This window comes from Salmo trutta, unplaced genomic scaffold, assembly GCF_901001165.1.
Source record: "Salmo trutta unplaced genomic scaffold, fSalTru1.1, whole genome shotgun sequence".
Classification (NCBI taxonomy): Eukaryota; Metazoa; Chordata; class Actinopteri; order Salmoniformes; family Salmonidae; genus Salmo; species Salmo trutta.
This window is the reverse complement of record NW_021822469.1, coordinates 113838-127876: the sequence shown is the minus strand read 5'-3', so window position 1 is coordinate 127876 and position 14039 is coordinate 113838. Positions and strand designations below refer to the sequence as shown.

The following is a 14039-nucleotide window of genomic DNA, read 5'->3' as shown; positions in this document are numbered from 1 at the left end:
ACAGACACGTCCGTCCAGACAGACAGACACGTCCGTCCGTACAGACAGACACGTCCGTACAGACAGACAGACACGTCCGTCCGTACAGACAGACAGACACGTCCGTCCGTACAGACAGACACGTCCGTCCGTACAGACAGACAGACAGACAGACACGTCCGTCCGTACAGACAGACACGTCCGTCCGTACAGACAGACAGACACGTCCGTCCGTACAGACAGACAGACAGACACGTCCGTCCGTTCAGACAGACAGACACGTCCGTGGGTACAGACAGACAGACAGACACGTCCGTCCGTACAGACAGACACGTCCGTCCGTACAGACAGACACGTCCGTCCGTACAGACAGACAGACAGAGACTTCCGTCCGTTCAGACAGACAGACAGACAGACAGACAGACACGTCCGTCCGTCCAGACAGACGTCCGTCCGTACAGACAGACAGACAGACACGTCCAGACAGACAGACAGACAGAGACGTCCGTCCGGACAGACAGAGACATCCAGACAGAGACATCCGGACACGTCCTCCCAACCCTAACACACACACACTCACTCACCCCTACCTTGGATCCATCTACACTGATGATGCGGTAGCTGTTGCGGGTGGAGTCGTAGAAGTAGGACACGGTGACTGCCTGTTTGCTGGCTGGGACCCAGTTCTTCTTGGTGGTCGGGTCAATCTGGAACACATGGGCCCTGGTGGTGAAGATTGGCTGCTCCCTGCACGAGACGAGGAAGAGAGGGAGAGAAGGAAAGAGGAGGAGGAGAGAGAGGGAAAGAGGACGAGGAGCGAGAGAGGGGGAGAGGGATGAGAAGGAGAAGATTAGGAGACCTCTAGTTAGTAATTAATGGTTTGGGGTGTTAGAAACTCCCATTTATTCTATTGGTCAGTCTAAGAGCACATGCATTAGTGTGCAAATAATGAAAGTAATATGAGTCAAAAACACATAAGAACTAGACGACAGCTAGTCAGGTTGTGTGGTGTGAGTTGAGTCCTGGGACAGATCCAGGTCAGTAGTCCTGTCTGCTGCAGCGTAACATTCCTGTGGTAGTCACCTGGGATGCCAGATCCTCAGTTTCCCTCCCAGTGGAGAGCAGGTGTTAATGTAACACTAACCCAAATGTCACCTGGCAACCCGCAGCCATTAGCACTTCATCAGCTCAAGCCTCTCACAGGAGGGAAGGAAAACACACAGGCACTACACTAGGCCTATCAAGTTATAGGGAGAAGAAACACCACCACACAGTCTCAGGTGCTCACTGGGTATCAGAGTCCTCCTGGTCAGCTGTTTTAATACACGGCTGCATTAAGACTAGAGCTGGTAATTGCCCAGGACATCACGATTCCATATCATCACCATACTTAGGTGCGATTCTCACAATTCTCAACCAAGATTCTATTGCGATTTCATGTTCCAAACATATTGCTCACTATATGTCTGCTGCAGAGAGAAGAGACATGAGAAAACTAATGTTGATCAGTCAGGGAAATAAAAGTGTTGAAAACACATTGGCTCACTATTTAAAAATATGGAGAACAAGCTATAGGATGAAAAATACCTGTGTTGGTGCAGGGTCAGACTATTAGAGCTAGCTAACGCTACGTAGCAAAAATTAACCTATAGGATGAAAAATACCTGTGTGTTGGTGCAGGGTCAGACTACTAGAGCTAGCTAACGCTACCTAGCAATAATTAACCTATAGGATGTAAAATACCTATGTTGGTGCAGGGTCAGACTATTAGAGCTAGCTAACGCTGCCTAGCAAAAATTAACCTATAGGATGTAAAATACCTATGTTGGTGCAGGGTCAGACTATTAAAGCTAGCTAACGCTACCTAGCAAAAATTTGCCTATAGGATGAAAAATACCTGTGTGTTGGTGCAGGGTCAGACTATTAGAGCTAGCTAACGCTACCTAGCAAAAATTAACCTATAGGATGTAAAATACCTATGTTGGTGCAGGGTCAGACTATTAAAGCTAGCTAACGCTACCTAGCAAAAATTAGCCTATAGGATGAAAAATACCTGTGTGTTGGTGCAGGGTCAGACTATTAGAGCTAGCTAACGCTACCTAGCAGATCAGAGAATCGTGTTTCTCATCTTCTGAGTCCTTTAGGTGCCTTTTGGCAAACTCCAAGATGGCTGTTAGTGCCTTTTACTGAGGAGTGGCTTCCGTCTGGCTACTCTACCATAAAGGCCTGATTGGTGGAGTGCTGCAGAGATTGTCCTTCTGGAAGGTTCTCCCATCTCCACAGAGGAACTCTAGAGACCATCAGATTCTTGGTCACCTCCCTGACCAAGGCCCTTCTCCCCTGATTGCTCAGTTTGGCTGGGCGGCCAGTTCTAGGAAGAGTCTTGGTGGTTCCAAACATCTTCCATTTAAGACTGATGGACGCCAGCTGTGTTCTTGGGGACCTTCAATGCTGCAGACATTTTTTGGTACCCTTCCCCAAATCTGTGCCTCGACACAATCCTGTCTTGGAGCTCTATGGACTATTCCTTCAACCTCATGGCTTGGTTTTTGCTCTGACATGCACTGTCAACTGTGGGACCTTATATAGACAGGTGTGTGCCTTTCCAAATCATGTCCAATCAATTGAATGTACCACAGGTGGACTCCAATCAAGTTGTAGAAACATCAAGGATTATCAATCGAAACAGGATGCACCAGAGCTCAACTTCGAGTCTCATAGCAAAGGGGCTGAATAATAATGTAAATAAGGTATTTCTGCTTAAAAAAAATATAAAATATGCAACAACAAAAAAAATGGGAAAACCTGTTTTTGCTTTGTCATTATGGGATATTATGTGTAGTTGCTGAGGAATTTGTTTTAATCAATTTTAGAATAAGGCTGTAACGTAACAAAATGTGGAAAAAGTCAAGGGGTCTGAATACTTTTGGAAGGCACAGTATATCTAAATATATATATATATATAAAGCTCCCCCACCCAAAGCACATCCAGCAAACAGCAGGCCAGTGGTTGAAAACGGGTTATTGATGAAAGATGACAAAGGAGGCGGACACAAATTTTGCAGCGCAACATACAGGCTACAGTTAGTCAACTGACAGTCCAGCACAACAAAGCGAATTGTGCATAAAATAACACACAACTTGTAGTACCTTGACACGAATGTGGTATAGCAGCCGACAACCTTACAGAGTTCCACTTCTGAGAGAATGCCAACATTTGTTTAACACTTTTTTGGTTACTACATGATTCCATATGTGTTATTTCATAGTTTTGATGTCTTCATTATTATTCTACAATGTAGAAGATAGTAAAAATAAAGAAAAACCCTTGAATGAGTAGGTGTGTCCAAACTTTTGACTGGTACTGTATGTACATAAACACTTTTTTTTTTTTACAAATCCATATTTGGAGTCAAATATCAATATAATATCATCCAAAAATATTACGATGTCTATCAACTTCCCCCCCCATCAATAATTAAGACAGTTTAAACCTCTGCAGTCCCCTGTTCCCTGTGTGTGTACTGTTGTCGTCTGGTGGACATCTGTTAGGAAGATTATCAACTGTGCTTCTTGCATTTCAGACATCATCAAGGACGTAGGCAACGAGGACGTAGGCAACGAGGACGTAGGCAACGAGGACGTAGGCAACGAGGACGTAGGCACGTAGGCAACGAGGACGTAGGCAACGAGGACGTAAGATTTACATGTCAAAGGCTACATATTCCACTGCCTAACAGAGGGGAAAAAATGACTTTTCTACATCAGTAGACTTTTCATATCAATGGGAAAATGGGTATTAAATAGCATCTAGATGACCCAGATTGGATTATAATGCCATTTGAAGGATACAGCTACAGGCATCTCTCCCAGCATCACTACTTTGCATTAGGACAAATTAACTCACAACCTCTCTGTTATTCAGGAACCATTTGAACAATGACTAAAACGAGGGACAATCACAGCGACACACACACATTTAAAATGTCCTCTTAGATCGACCGTCTGTTCCAAATGTCGCTTGCCAGAGTAACACAGTCATCCTTCCCAGGACTACATTAGGCCACATTAACTCAACCTCTGTCTTGGACAATCACACACACTTTTAAAATGCACTCTTAGTACCATAGGAGTCCACGGGCTTGGTTATCACTAGATGTTATAAAGGACCACAGGCTTGGTTATCACTAGATGTTATAAAGGACCACAGGCTTGGTTATCACTAGATGTTATAAAGGACTACAGGCTTGGTTATCACTAGATGTTATAAAGGACCACAGGCTTGGTTATCACTAGATGTTATAAAGGACCACAGGCTTGGTTATCACTAGATGTTATAAAGGACCACAGGCTTGGTTATCACTAGATGTTATAAAGGACCACAGGCTTGGTTATCACTAGATGTTATAAAGGACAAAGTGGCAGTAAAGTGGCAATATCATTGAAACAGATATGAGCCATTTCCTGTCTGTCAGAGTGAGCCGTCAGAGACAGCCAATAAGACAGACCAGTCTTTTCTCTTCTTCTCTCCTCCTGTCCTATTCTCAGAGGGCTCTGTACGTGTGTATGTGGGGGGGGGGGGGAAGCAAGATGCAGAAAGCAAGATGTGTGTGGGTGTGGCCACGCTCCCATCTCCCAGTAGACAGTTAGTGTTCAGTAAACACACAGGCTGAACACGCAGTGCAGAGTCAGTCAGTCGTCAGTCAGTCAGTCAGTCTGTCTATCCTCACTTGGTCCTGCCACAATACAACACCACCTTTCCATCCCTTCCTGTTACCACACTCTCTGTGGTTATATTTACATACTTGATTTTTAAAAATTCAAACCAGGAAATCAAACCAATGTAAAATGCAGCATGTGTGCAGTATGTGACTGTAGTGTGGTTTTGTGTGTGTGGAACCCGTAGGACTCCGTGTGGAAGAGTGCACACACACACACACACACACACACACCTTTCCTCCACGGAGGACTATTTCATTCTATTTCAGTACAGCTTTATTGATAAGTACCCAGAGGGCGATAGGCATCGCTCCACAGGGCAGCAGAGATGTATTGTTTTCATATTCCATCCCTACTAAGGTATCCTAGCAGGACATAGATCTATACTAGGAGGTATCCTAGCAGGACATAGATCTATACTAGGAGGTATCCTAGCAGGACATAGATCTATACTAGGAGGTATCCTAGCAGGACATAGATCTATCCTAGGAGGTATCCTAGCAGGACATAGATCTATACTAGGAGGTATCCTAGCAGGACATAGATCTATACTAGGAGGTATCCTAGCAGGACATAGATCTATACTAGGAGGTATCCTAGCAGGACATAGATCTATACTAGGAGGTATCCTAGCAGGACATGTACAGTGGTGTGTGTTAGTTAGTTAAAGGAGGACATGCTCATTGTAATGGCTGGAATGGAACAGAGTCCATATGTCTGATACCTTGCCATTTACGCCATCATAATGAGCCCGTCCTCCTATAGCTCCTCCCACCAGCCTCCTCTGGTGTGTGTGTGTGTGTGTGTGTGTGTGTGTGTGTGTGTGTGTGTGTGTGTGTGTGTGTGTGTCCAAGCAGGGAACGTCCAGTTGCCAGTAAAGCCAGTAGGAGTAAACTCTTCTGTTCGTTATAATGTGTAACAGTAGGAAGCTAATGCTGCTGTTATTTTGAGGGCATATCTCATGGCTTTGATCTGCCTCCCAGCGATATGGAGCGTTCTGGGTGTGTGTCTGTTCCTCACAGCGTTCTGAGTGTGTGTGTGTGTGTGTTCTGTCTATGGCTCTAGCGTACAGTCCTGATTATGTGTGTCTGTAGCTCACAGCAGAGGGCTGAGCAGTGAAAACATTCTTAGGTAAGATGAAAGAGCAGAATTAGACATCTTATTAAACTTTCATGATCTGGTCTGACAAATCAGTGTGGAAACCCTGCTCCTCCTCTTAAAACACACAGTTCCTGTTCATACACACGCTCACAAATGCACCACACACAAACCTCTCATGTTAGATCTGTGAAGCACGCACACTTCCTCACATTCACACACTACAGTACTCACACACCCTTCACACTAAATCTGTCAACAGTCGGTTCAGAGAATACTAGTTCAGTTGGCTAGATTAATGCATTCACTGAATCTCTCCTCACTCCCTTTCCTTACGTCCCCTCTTCCTCTAGCCCCCTCTTCCTCTAGCCCCCTCTTCCTCTAGCCCCCTCTTCCTCTCGCCCCAGTTCTAGTACTACAAAACATTAAAGTTAAATACACAAAGTGCTAGAGCAACTGCAGACGAACCGCTAGGACAGACGAACCGCTAGGACAGAAGATGAACCGCTAGGACAGTCGAACCGCTAGGACAGTCGAACCGCTAGGATAGTCGAACCGCTAGGACAGACGCTAGGACAGACGAACCGCTAGGACAGACGAACCGCTAGGACAGACGAACCGCTAGGACAGACGCTAGGACAGTCGAACCGCTAGGACAGACGCTAGGACAGTCGAACCGCTAGGACAGACGCTAGGACAGACGAACCGCTAGGACAGACGCTAGGACAGACGAACCGCTAGGACAGACGCTAGGACAGTCGAACCGCTAGGACAGACACTAGGACAGTCGAACCGCTAGGACAGACGGACCGCTAAGACAGACAGATGGACCACTAGGACAGTCGAACCGCTAGGACAGACGCTAGGACAGACGGACCGCTAAGACAGACAGATGGACCACTAGGACAGTCGAACCGCTAGGACAGAGAGACAGACGCTAGGACAGACGCTAGGACAGACGGACCGCTGGGACAGAGAGACAGACGCTAGGACAGACAGACGCTAGGCAGGACAGACAGACGGACCGCTAGGACAGTCGGACAGACAGACGCTAGGACGGACAGCAATGGGCCATTGAGCTAATAATGTCATCAGGATTACGGTCCTCAAAGAAATGAAAGCCTTCCTAATAAATTCACTGTCCCCATAATCCTAATCTGAACTGTAATCTGCTTGGAAAAATACCCTTTATGCAGATCACTGTTGTGCCGTTTTCAACAGGTGCGGGCGCACAGACACAGAAAGACCTGACCTTTTGACCAAGATGGTGCTGACAGACACAGAAAGACCTGACCTTTTGAACAAGATGGTGCTGACAAACACAGAAAGACCTGACCTTTTGAACAAGATGGTGCTGACAGACACAGAAAGACCTGACCTTTTGAACAAGATGGTGCTGACAAACACAGAAAGACCTGACCTTTTGAACAAGATGGTGCTGACAGACACAGAAAGACCTGACCTTTTAAAAAAGATGGTGCTGACAGACACAAAAAGACCTGACCTTTTGAACAAGATGGTGCTGACAAACACAGAAAGACCTGACCTTTTGAACAAGATGGTGCTGACAGACACAGAAAGACCTGACCTTTTGACCAAGATGGCGCTGACAGACACAAAAAAGACCTGACCTTTTGACCAAGATGGCGCTGACAGACACAAAAAAGACCTGACCTTTTGAACAAGATGGCGCTGACAGACACAGAAAGACCTGACCTTTTGAACACGATGGTGCTGACAGTCTCCCTGTTTCTATCTCCTAGCCAACTCCCTAGAAGCATCTCTCTGCACCTGCTGTAACATCTGATAGACAGTGTACACCACCAATACACTTTGATTTAGCATTCAGTCTGGCTGGACCCAGATATAGCACACACACACACACACCTGACCTTTTACATTACCTATAATAGACATTACCTCTGTCTGGAGCCAGCTATAATAGACATTACCTCTGTCTGGAGCCAGCTATAATAGACATTACCTCTGTCTGGAGCCAGCTATAATAGACATTACCTCTGTCTGGAGCCAGCTATAATAGACATTACCTCTGTCTGTACAGCCACATGTTATCCATGCCCACAACATTCAAAACACAGAGCAGACATGGAGCTAAATAAGATGAAGTACAGTAGTCTCTCAACACAGCCACACCACATCAGTCAGATGGGCAGAGAACAGTGTAATATATAGGAGCAGAACAATTACAAGACAGGTGACAAGAGGAGCTAAACCTGAGGCTTTCACATGGAGGGTTTTCTGATCTCTATCTCTCGCCCATCCGGTGCTGCTGCATATAAATCATTTACAGGTGAGTGGGTAATGAGCTCTCCTCTAGAGAACCAGGACCGTCTGTCTGTCTCTCCTCTAGAGGACCAGGACCGTCTGTCTCTCCTCTAGAGGACCAGGACCGTCTGTCTGTCTCTCCTCTAGAGGACCGGGGACCGTCTGTCTGTCTCTCCTCTAGAGGACCGGGACCGTCTGTCTGTCTCTCCTCTAGAGGACCGGGACCGCCTGTCTGTCTCTCCTCTAGAGGACCGGGACCGCCTGTCTCTCCTCTAGAGAACCGGGACCGTCTGTCTGTCTCTCCTCTAGAGAACCGGGATCATCTGTCTGTCTGTCTCTCCTTTAGAGAACCGGGACCATCTGTCTGTCTGTCTCTGCTCTAGAGAACCGGGACCATCTGTCTGTCTGTCTGTCTCTCCTCTAGAGAACCGGGACCATCTGTCTGTCTGTCTGTCTCTCCTCTAGAGAACCAGGACCGTCTGTCTGTCTCTCCTCTAGAGAACCAGGACCGTCTGTCTGTCTCTCCTCTAGAGAACCAGGACCGTCTGTCTGTCTCTCCTCTAGAGAACCAGGACCGTCTGTCTGTCTCTCCTCTAGAGAACCAGGACCGTCTGTCTGTCTCTCCTCTAGAGTACCAGGACCGTCTGTCTGTCTCTCCTCTAGAGTACCAGGACCGTCTGTCTGTCTCTCCTCTAGAGTACCAGGACCGTCTGTCTGTCTCTCCTCTAGAGAACCAGGACCGTCTGTCTGTCTCTCCTCTAGAGAACCAGGACCGTCTCTCCTCTAGAGAACCAGGACCGTCTCTCCTCTAGAGAACCAGGACCGTCTGTCTGTCTGTCTGTCTGTCTGTCTGTCTGTCTGTCTGTCTGTCTGTCTGTCTGTCTGTCTGTCCTCTAGAGGACAAGGACCATCCATCCGTCAGTGTAATATGTGACTTCATACATACATCCATCCAGTGATGAGTTGAGCCCACAGTGAGAGCTGCATGGCTGTGAATGTGTTAGAGTGTCGTGCTCACATCTGTAGTACAGCAACAGCACTATGATAGCGTGTCGTGCTAACCCCTGTAGAGCAGCAGCACCGTGTTAGGGTCAGTTAGCATGTCGTGCTAACCTCTGTAGAGCAGCAGCACCGTGTTAGGGTCAGTTGGCGTGTCGTGCTAACCTCTGTAGAGCAGCAGCACCGTGTTAGGGTCAGTTAGCGTGTCGTGCTAACCTCTGTAGAGCAGCAGCACCGTGTTAGGGTCAGTTAGCGTGTCGTTCTAACCTCTGTGGAGCAGCAGCACCGTGTTAGGGTCAGTTAGCGTGTCGTGTTAACCTCTGTAGAGCAGCAGCACCGTGTTAGGGTCAGTTAGCGTGTCGTGCTAACCTCTGTAGAGCAGCAGCACCGTGTTAGGGTCAGTTAGCGTGTCGTGCTAACCTCTGTAGAGCAGCAGCACCGTGTTAGGGTCAGTTAGCGTGTCGTGCTAACCTCTGTAGAGCAGCAGCACCGTGTTAGGGTCAGTTAGCGTGTCGTGCTAACCCCTGTAGAGCAGCAGCACCGTGTTAGGGTCAGTTAGCGTGTCGTGCTAACCCCTGTAGAGCAGCAGCACCGTGTTAGGGTCAGTTAGCGTGTCGTGCTAACCTCTGTAGAGCAGCAGCACCAGGCATTAGCTACCTCAAAGGAATAAGAAACAGGCAGGAAGGCAGTAATGTATGAATAAGCTTCATCCTCTATCTGGTCATTACTCGCAAGTCTTGTTCATGTTTTAGTTGACTCACCACTCACACCATGTTCTCCATACAGTACATAACATGGAGAGATCAGCCAGGAGCATATTCCCCATACAGTACATAACATGGAGAGATCAGCCAGGAGCATATTCCCCATACAGTACATAACATGGAGAGATCAGCCAGGAGCATATTCCCCATACAGTACATAACATGGAGAGATCAGCCAGGAGCATATCCCCCATACAGTACATAACATGGAGAGATCAGCCAGGAGCATATTCCCCATACAGTACATAACATGGAGAGATCAGCCAGGAGCATATTCCCCATACAGTACATAACATGGAGAGATCAGCCAGGAGCATATTCCCCATACAGTACATAACATGGAGAGATCAGCCAGGAGCATATTCCCCATACAGTACATAACATGGAGAGATCAGCCAGGATATTTCAGGGAGCGTTAGCTTGATGAACTAATAGGGGATCCAACTGCTCAGGGAGCAAGACAGTTTCAGGACGTTGTGTTTAGTTGGATTAGACTATGTTCTAAGTATATGACTATATCAAGGAGAGAGAGAGACTCCCAGCCATATATATTAAGCAGCATATGGGGCTGGAACTGTGATATAGCATAAAGACTTTCAGGCATGTCATATTTGTATTCTGTAGAGGCAATCAATGCACATTACATACCTGTACAAATACAATCCCTGTATTTACCATTGATAGGTCAATAGGGTTATTAGCTGGTGGTTTTAGGTCTGTTTGCTGTCTAGCAGTGTGTCAGTTAGAGAACAACCTGACCTACATTCTACAATCTAGATTAGAACCTTGAACCATTCTAAAGTGATTCCAGAACCATTCCAGTTGCATTCCTAAAAAACACCATCAGATTACATACCCCATTTAACACTGTCACTGTAAATGAGTTGCTGCTGTTGCAATATATAATCTGTAAGTTTAAAAGGTGAGCTCTGACTGCTGGCGGCACAGTTCAATGTACCAACAGTTCAACAATACCTGTACTGAAGTCATAAAGCAGATTCATCAGAACTTTACGTGGCTGAGCTGAACATTCCTTAAATACCTGACGAGGGAACTATTTATGAAATGTTGCTGTACCTGTTCCAGATATGAAAACACTGGTCACTGTGCATTCACACACACACACAGGGCACACACACACACACACACACAGTGCACACACACACAGTGCACACACACACACACACAGTGCACACACAGGTCTGTCTTGTTCAATTCTACAGTAGGTTTCTGTGTTTGGTTCATTTCCTCCCTTTGTCTTAGGCAATACCCCCAATTATGCAAAACCTCTCCACTTCTTTGAACATTATGCTTCTAAACTTTTACTGCTTTTCAATCCATACATCGCCTCATTCAGTTCAAACCTACACAAACTCACAGCCATAACCTACAAACTCTGATTCAGCACTTGATTCAGCAGCCCCAGCGGTGGGAAGGCAAAGTGTTCCCATGTTGAACCATTTCCTGTGTCTGAAGGTAGAACTCTGGCTAGCCGGCAGACCCAGAGAGCAAATCAAGTGCACCTACAGGACTACCGCTGGCCAATCAGATAGCTCCGATACCCGTGTCTGCACAGTTTCCTCAAACCACAGACTGTAGAAAGAAACCTTGAACGCACAGCAACGTTGGTAATACTGTGAGATTTAAAAACTTTTAAAACCATGACGAGAGAGACTCAACGAATACAGCAAAGAGCTGCTGTTTTTATGACTGACTTCATGATTAAGTTGTTATTCAGCACCGTCAACACTTTTATAGCCATACTTCCTACTTCCAGTCACGCTACAACCAGCACTGAGCTGTAATTCATGCGTATAGAAAAGTGTTCCTATAAGCTTGAGTTGTTTATTATCTGCTTGTCTCTTTTTTAATATCAAGGAATATTTCACTTTCTATGGTCATAGGATTAACAACATGAATTGGTGCATGAGTTTCGCCATCAGCTGGAAGACTGTGTCCGCTTTTTCTCAGCGGCGGGAGGGAGAGTGGAGGGTCGGGGTGTCTGGTGAGAGGCTGCCTCATCGTCGCTCCCTCCCTCCCTCTCCTCAGACTGACCAACAGATGCAGGCCATCAGTCCAGTAATAAATAAACAGTTATGCTCACTCAGCTGTGCCTCATACAAATTATCTTTTACCAGTGTGATCATATACCTCATTTGTTATACATATCATTTAAAAAATGATCTGAGAAGAACAACATTGGCAGGGCAATTCAAGCATAGCCAATATGTAGTGATAATGTATTGGGCCAATACCCTCTAGCCTACTGCAGAAACCTTACTGCTACAATACTGTTTTCAATTGTTTAATGTTGCATAGGCTTACGTTTGTAAGTCATGTTAATGAGAAGTCTGAGCGGTAGCTCTCAGCTTGCATTTTGACTCAGAAAGTGATCTTGACTCAGAAAAGGTTGGTGACCACTGACCTCCCCAAACGCAGTGCCGTAACCTCCCCAAACAGAGGTTGTCTCCTGACCTGCAGCCACTACTATGAGACCTTGTTCTGTACAGGAAGTTCTCTGTTGGACTAAACATTGTACTGTCGTCAGGCACACACACTCCCTTGATTTCAGCTGCTCTCACTCTGAAGTGTGTGAGTGAGTGAGTGAGTGAGTGAGTGAGTGAGTGAGTGTGAGTGTGTGAGAGAGAGAGAGAGAGAGAGAGAGAGAGAGAGAGAGAGAGAGAAACTACACACAAAAAAAATGCCACAAGACTGGAGCTGGATGGACAAGCTAGAATAAACGTCCCCTCATCGTAGCAGCAGTTGTTTTTTTTCCCTGATGAAAAACATTCAGGACCAGACAAGAGGAGAGATTGTTGACACTGCTGTTTCTCAAGACATGGACAAGTTGGCATGGGCAGAGACAGGCTGGCACCCAGCCTACGCTCCATCCAGTTTAACTACGCTTAAAAAGGTCACAAAATCAGTCCGGAGCACTTTAACAAACAGTATATATTTGTACTGGGATATGTTGAGTGCTCTAGTGACAGTGGCTGATGAAATGCATGACAAACCTGCTGCAGGGGGAGAAAGCAGAGCTTTCCTCGCTCCTTTTCACATTGACGATAGCACAGGGACATTTTGAGAGGTTCTCCAGGGACAATACTGTTGTGTAAACTTCCCAAAAAATGATGACGTCTCGAGTGCTAACTACGGAGGTGGTGCATGACCCTCCCCCTGACAGCTGCCCCCCCCCCCTCTAAGCAGGACGGTGTAAACAGAATCGTCTCGTTCAGCCCAACATTCCTACAGTATAAATGGTAATAGCAGAGCAATGTTTTTTTTTAAAATAGCTGACATGTAGACATTTTCCTAATATTTTAGACTTGTTTTATTGAGTTCTTACCTGAAATTGCACCAACAGCCTGTTACATTCTGGCCTAGCTGCCACCTGCCGGCTACACTGAGCCATGTGAAACTATGGAAGCCCTTTCCCGCCACCATTTTTTTAAACGTCGATACTATCGCAAAAAATGTTTGATATGCGCAAGTCAAACTATGTAAGTAAAACATTTTAGATAGTAGATGATACAAATGAGAAAACATATTCTATTTGTAACATTGTGTGGTGATTTCAGAGGTGGCACCACAGGTCCCAGAGTGGTGGGGGGGATTGTTTTCCTGGGGACCAGAGTTTTTCCTGGTCTGGTAGGCTACCCTAACCAGGTACAACTCTGGGTATGACAGAGTAATAAATCAGCTGTAAATGGGTTTTATATGTGCTATGATGGGACCAGATGTGTCTAAATCAGAACATATGGTTTAAAAACAACTCCTGGAAAAACTCCTGGAAAAACTCCTGGCTCTAGGGAGGATGAAAATATTAAAACCCAGTCAAACAAATCATGAGGCCAATCAGTCTAAACGATAGTACTTTGTCCCTCTTTTCAACGTAACTCAATATTTGTTATTAAACCAAATCCAAAGTGCTGGGGGCAAATGCCAGCTTGCCACCAGTTTGCTGGCAGCCCTGTTGTGCTGATCTCTGCAATGTGGAGAGATGAAAATAACCTCACAACACTACAAATAAAGAAACAGAACCTATATATGATCTATATGTATTTTATTTATTTTGGGGGTGGTGGGAATGAGCTTCCATATAAACAACTCCTCGGTGAATTATACCCACGTTTTCAGTCACAATTAGCTTTTAGCACATGTAGCCTAACGATTAGCACATGTAGCACATGTAGC

General features: G+C 46.0%; 1 protein-coding gene across 1 annotated transcript in view; it reads right to left on the bottom strand.

Annotated features, from left to right (window-relative positions):
• The window catches only part of homer2 (homer scaffold protein 2), a gene marked incomplete in the record, with an annotated part of 92757 nt that overhangs the window by 65312 nt on the left and 13406 nt on the right, over positions 1 to 14039 (bottom strand). The window contains 1 exon segment of the mRNA XM_029743969.1: positions 570 to 726. Coding sequence (XP_029599829.1) covers positions 570 to 726 — 157 coding nt within the window.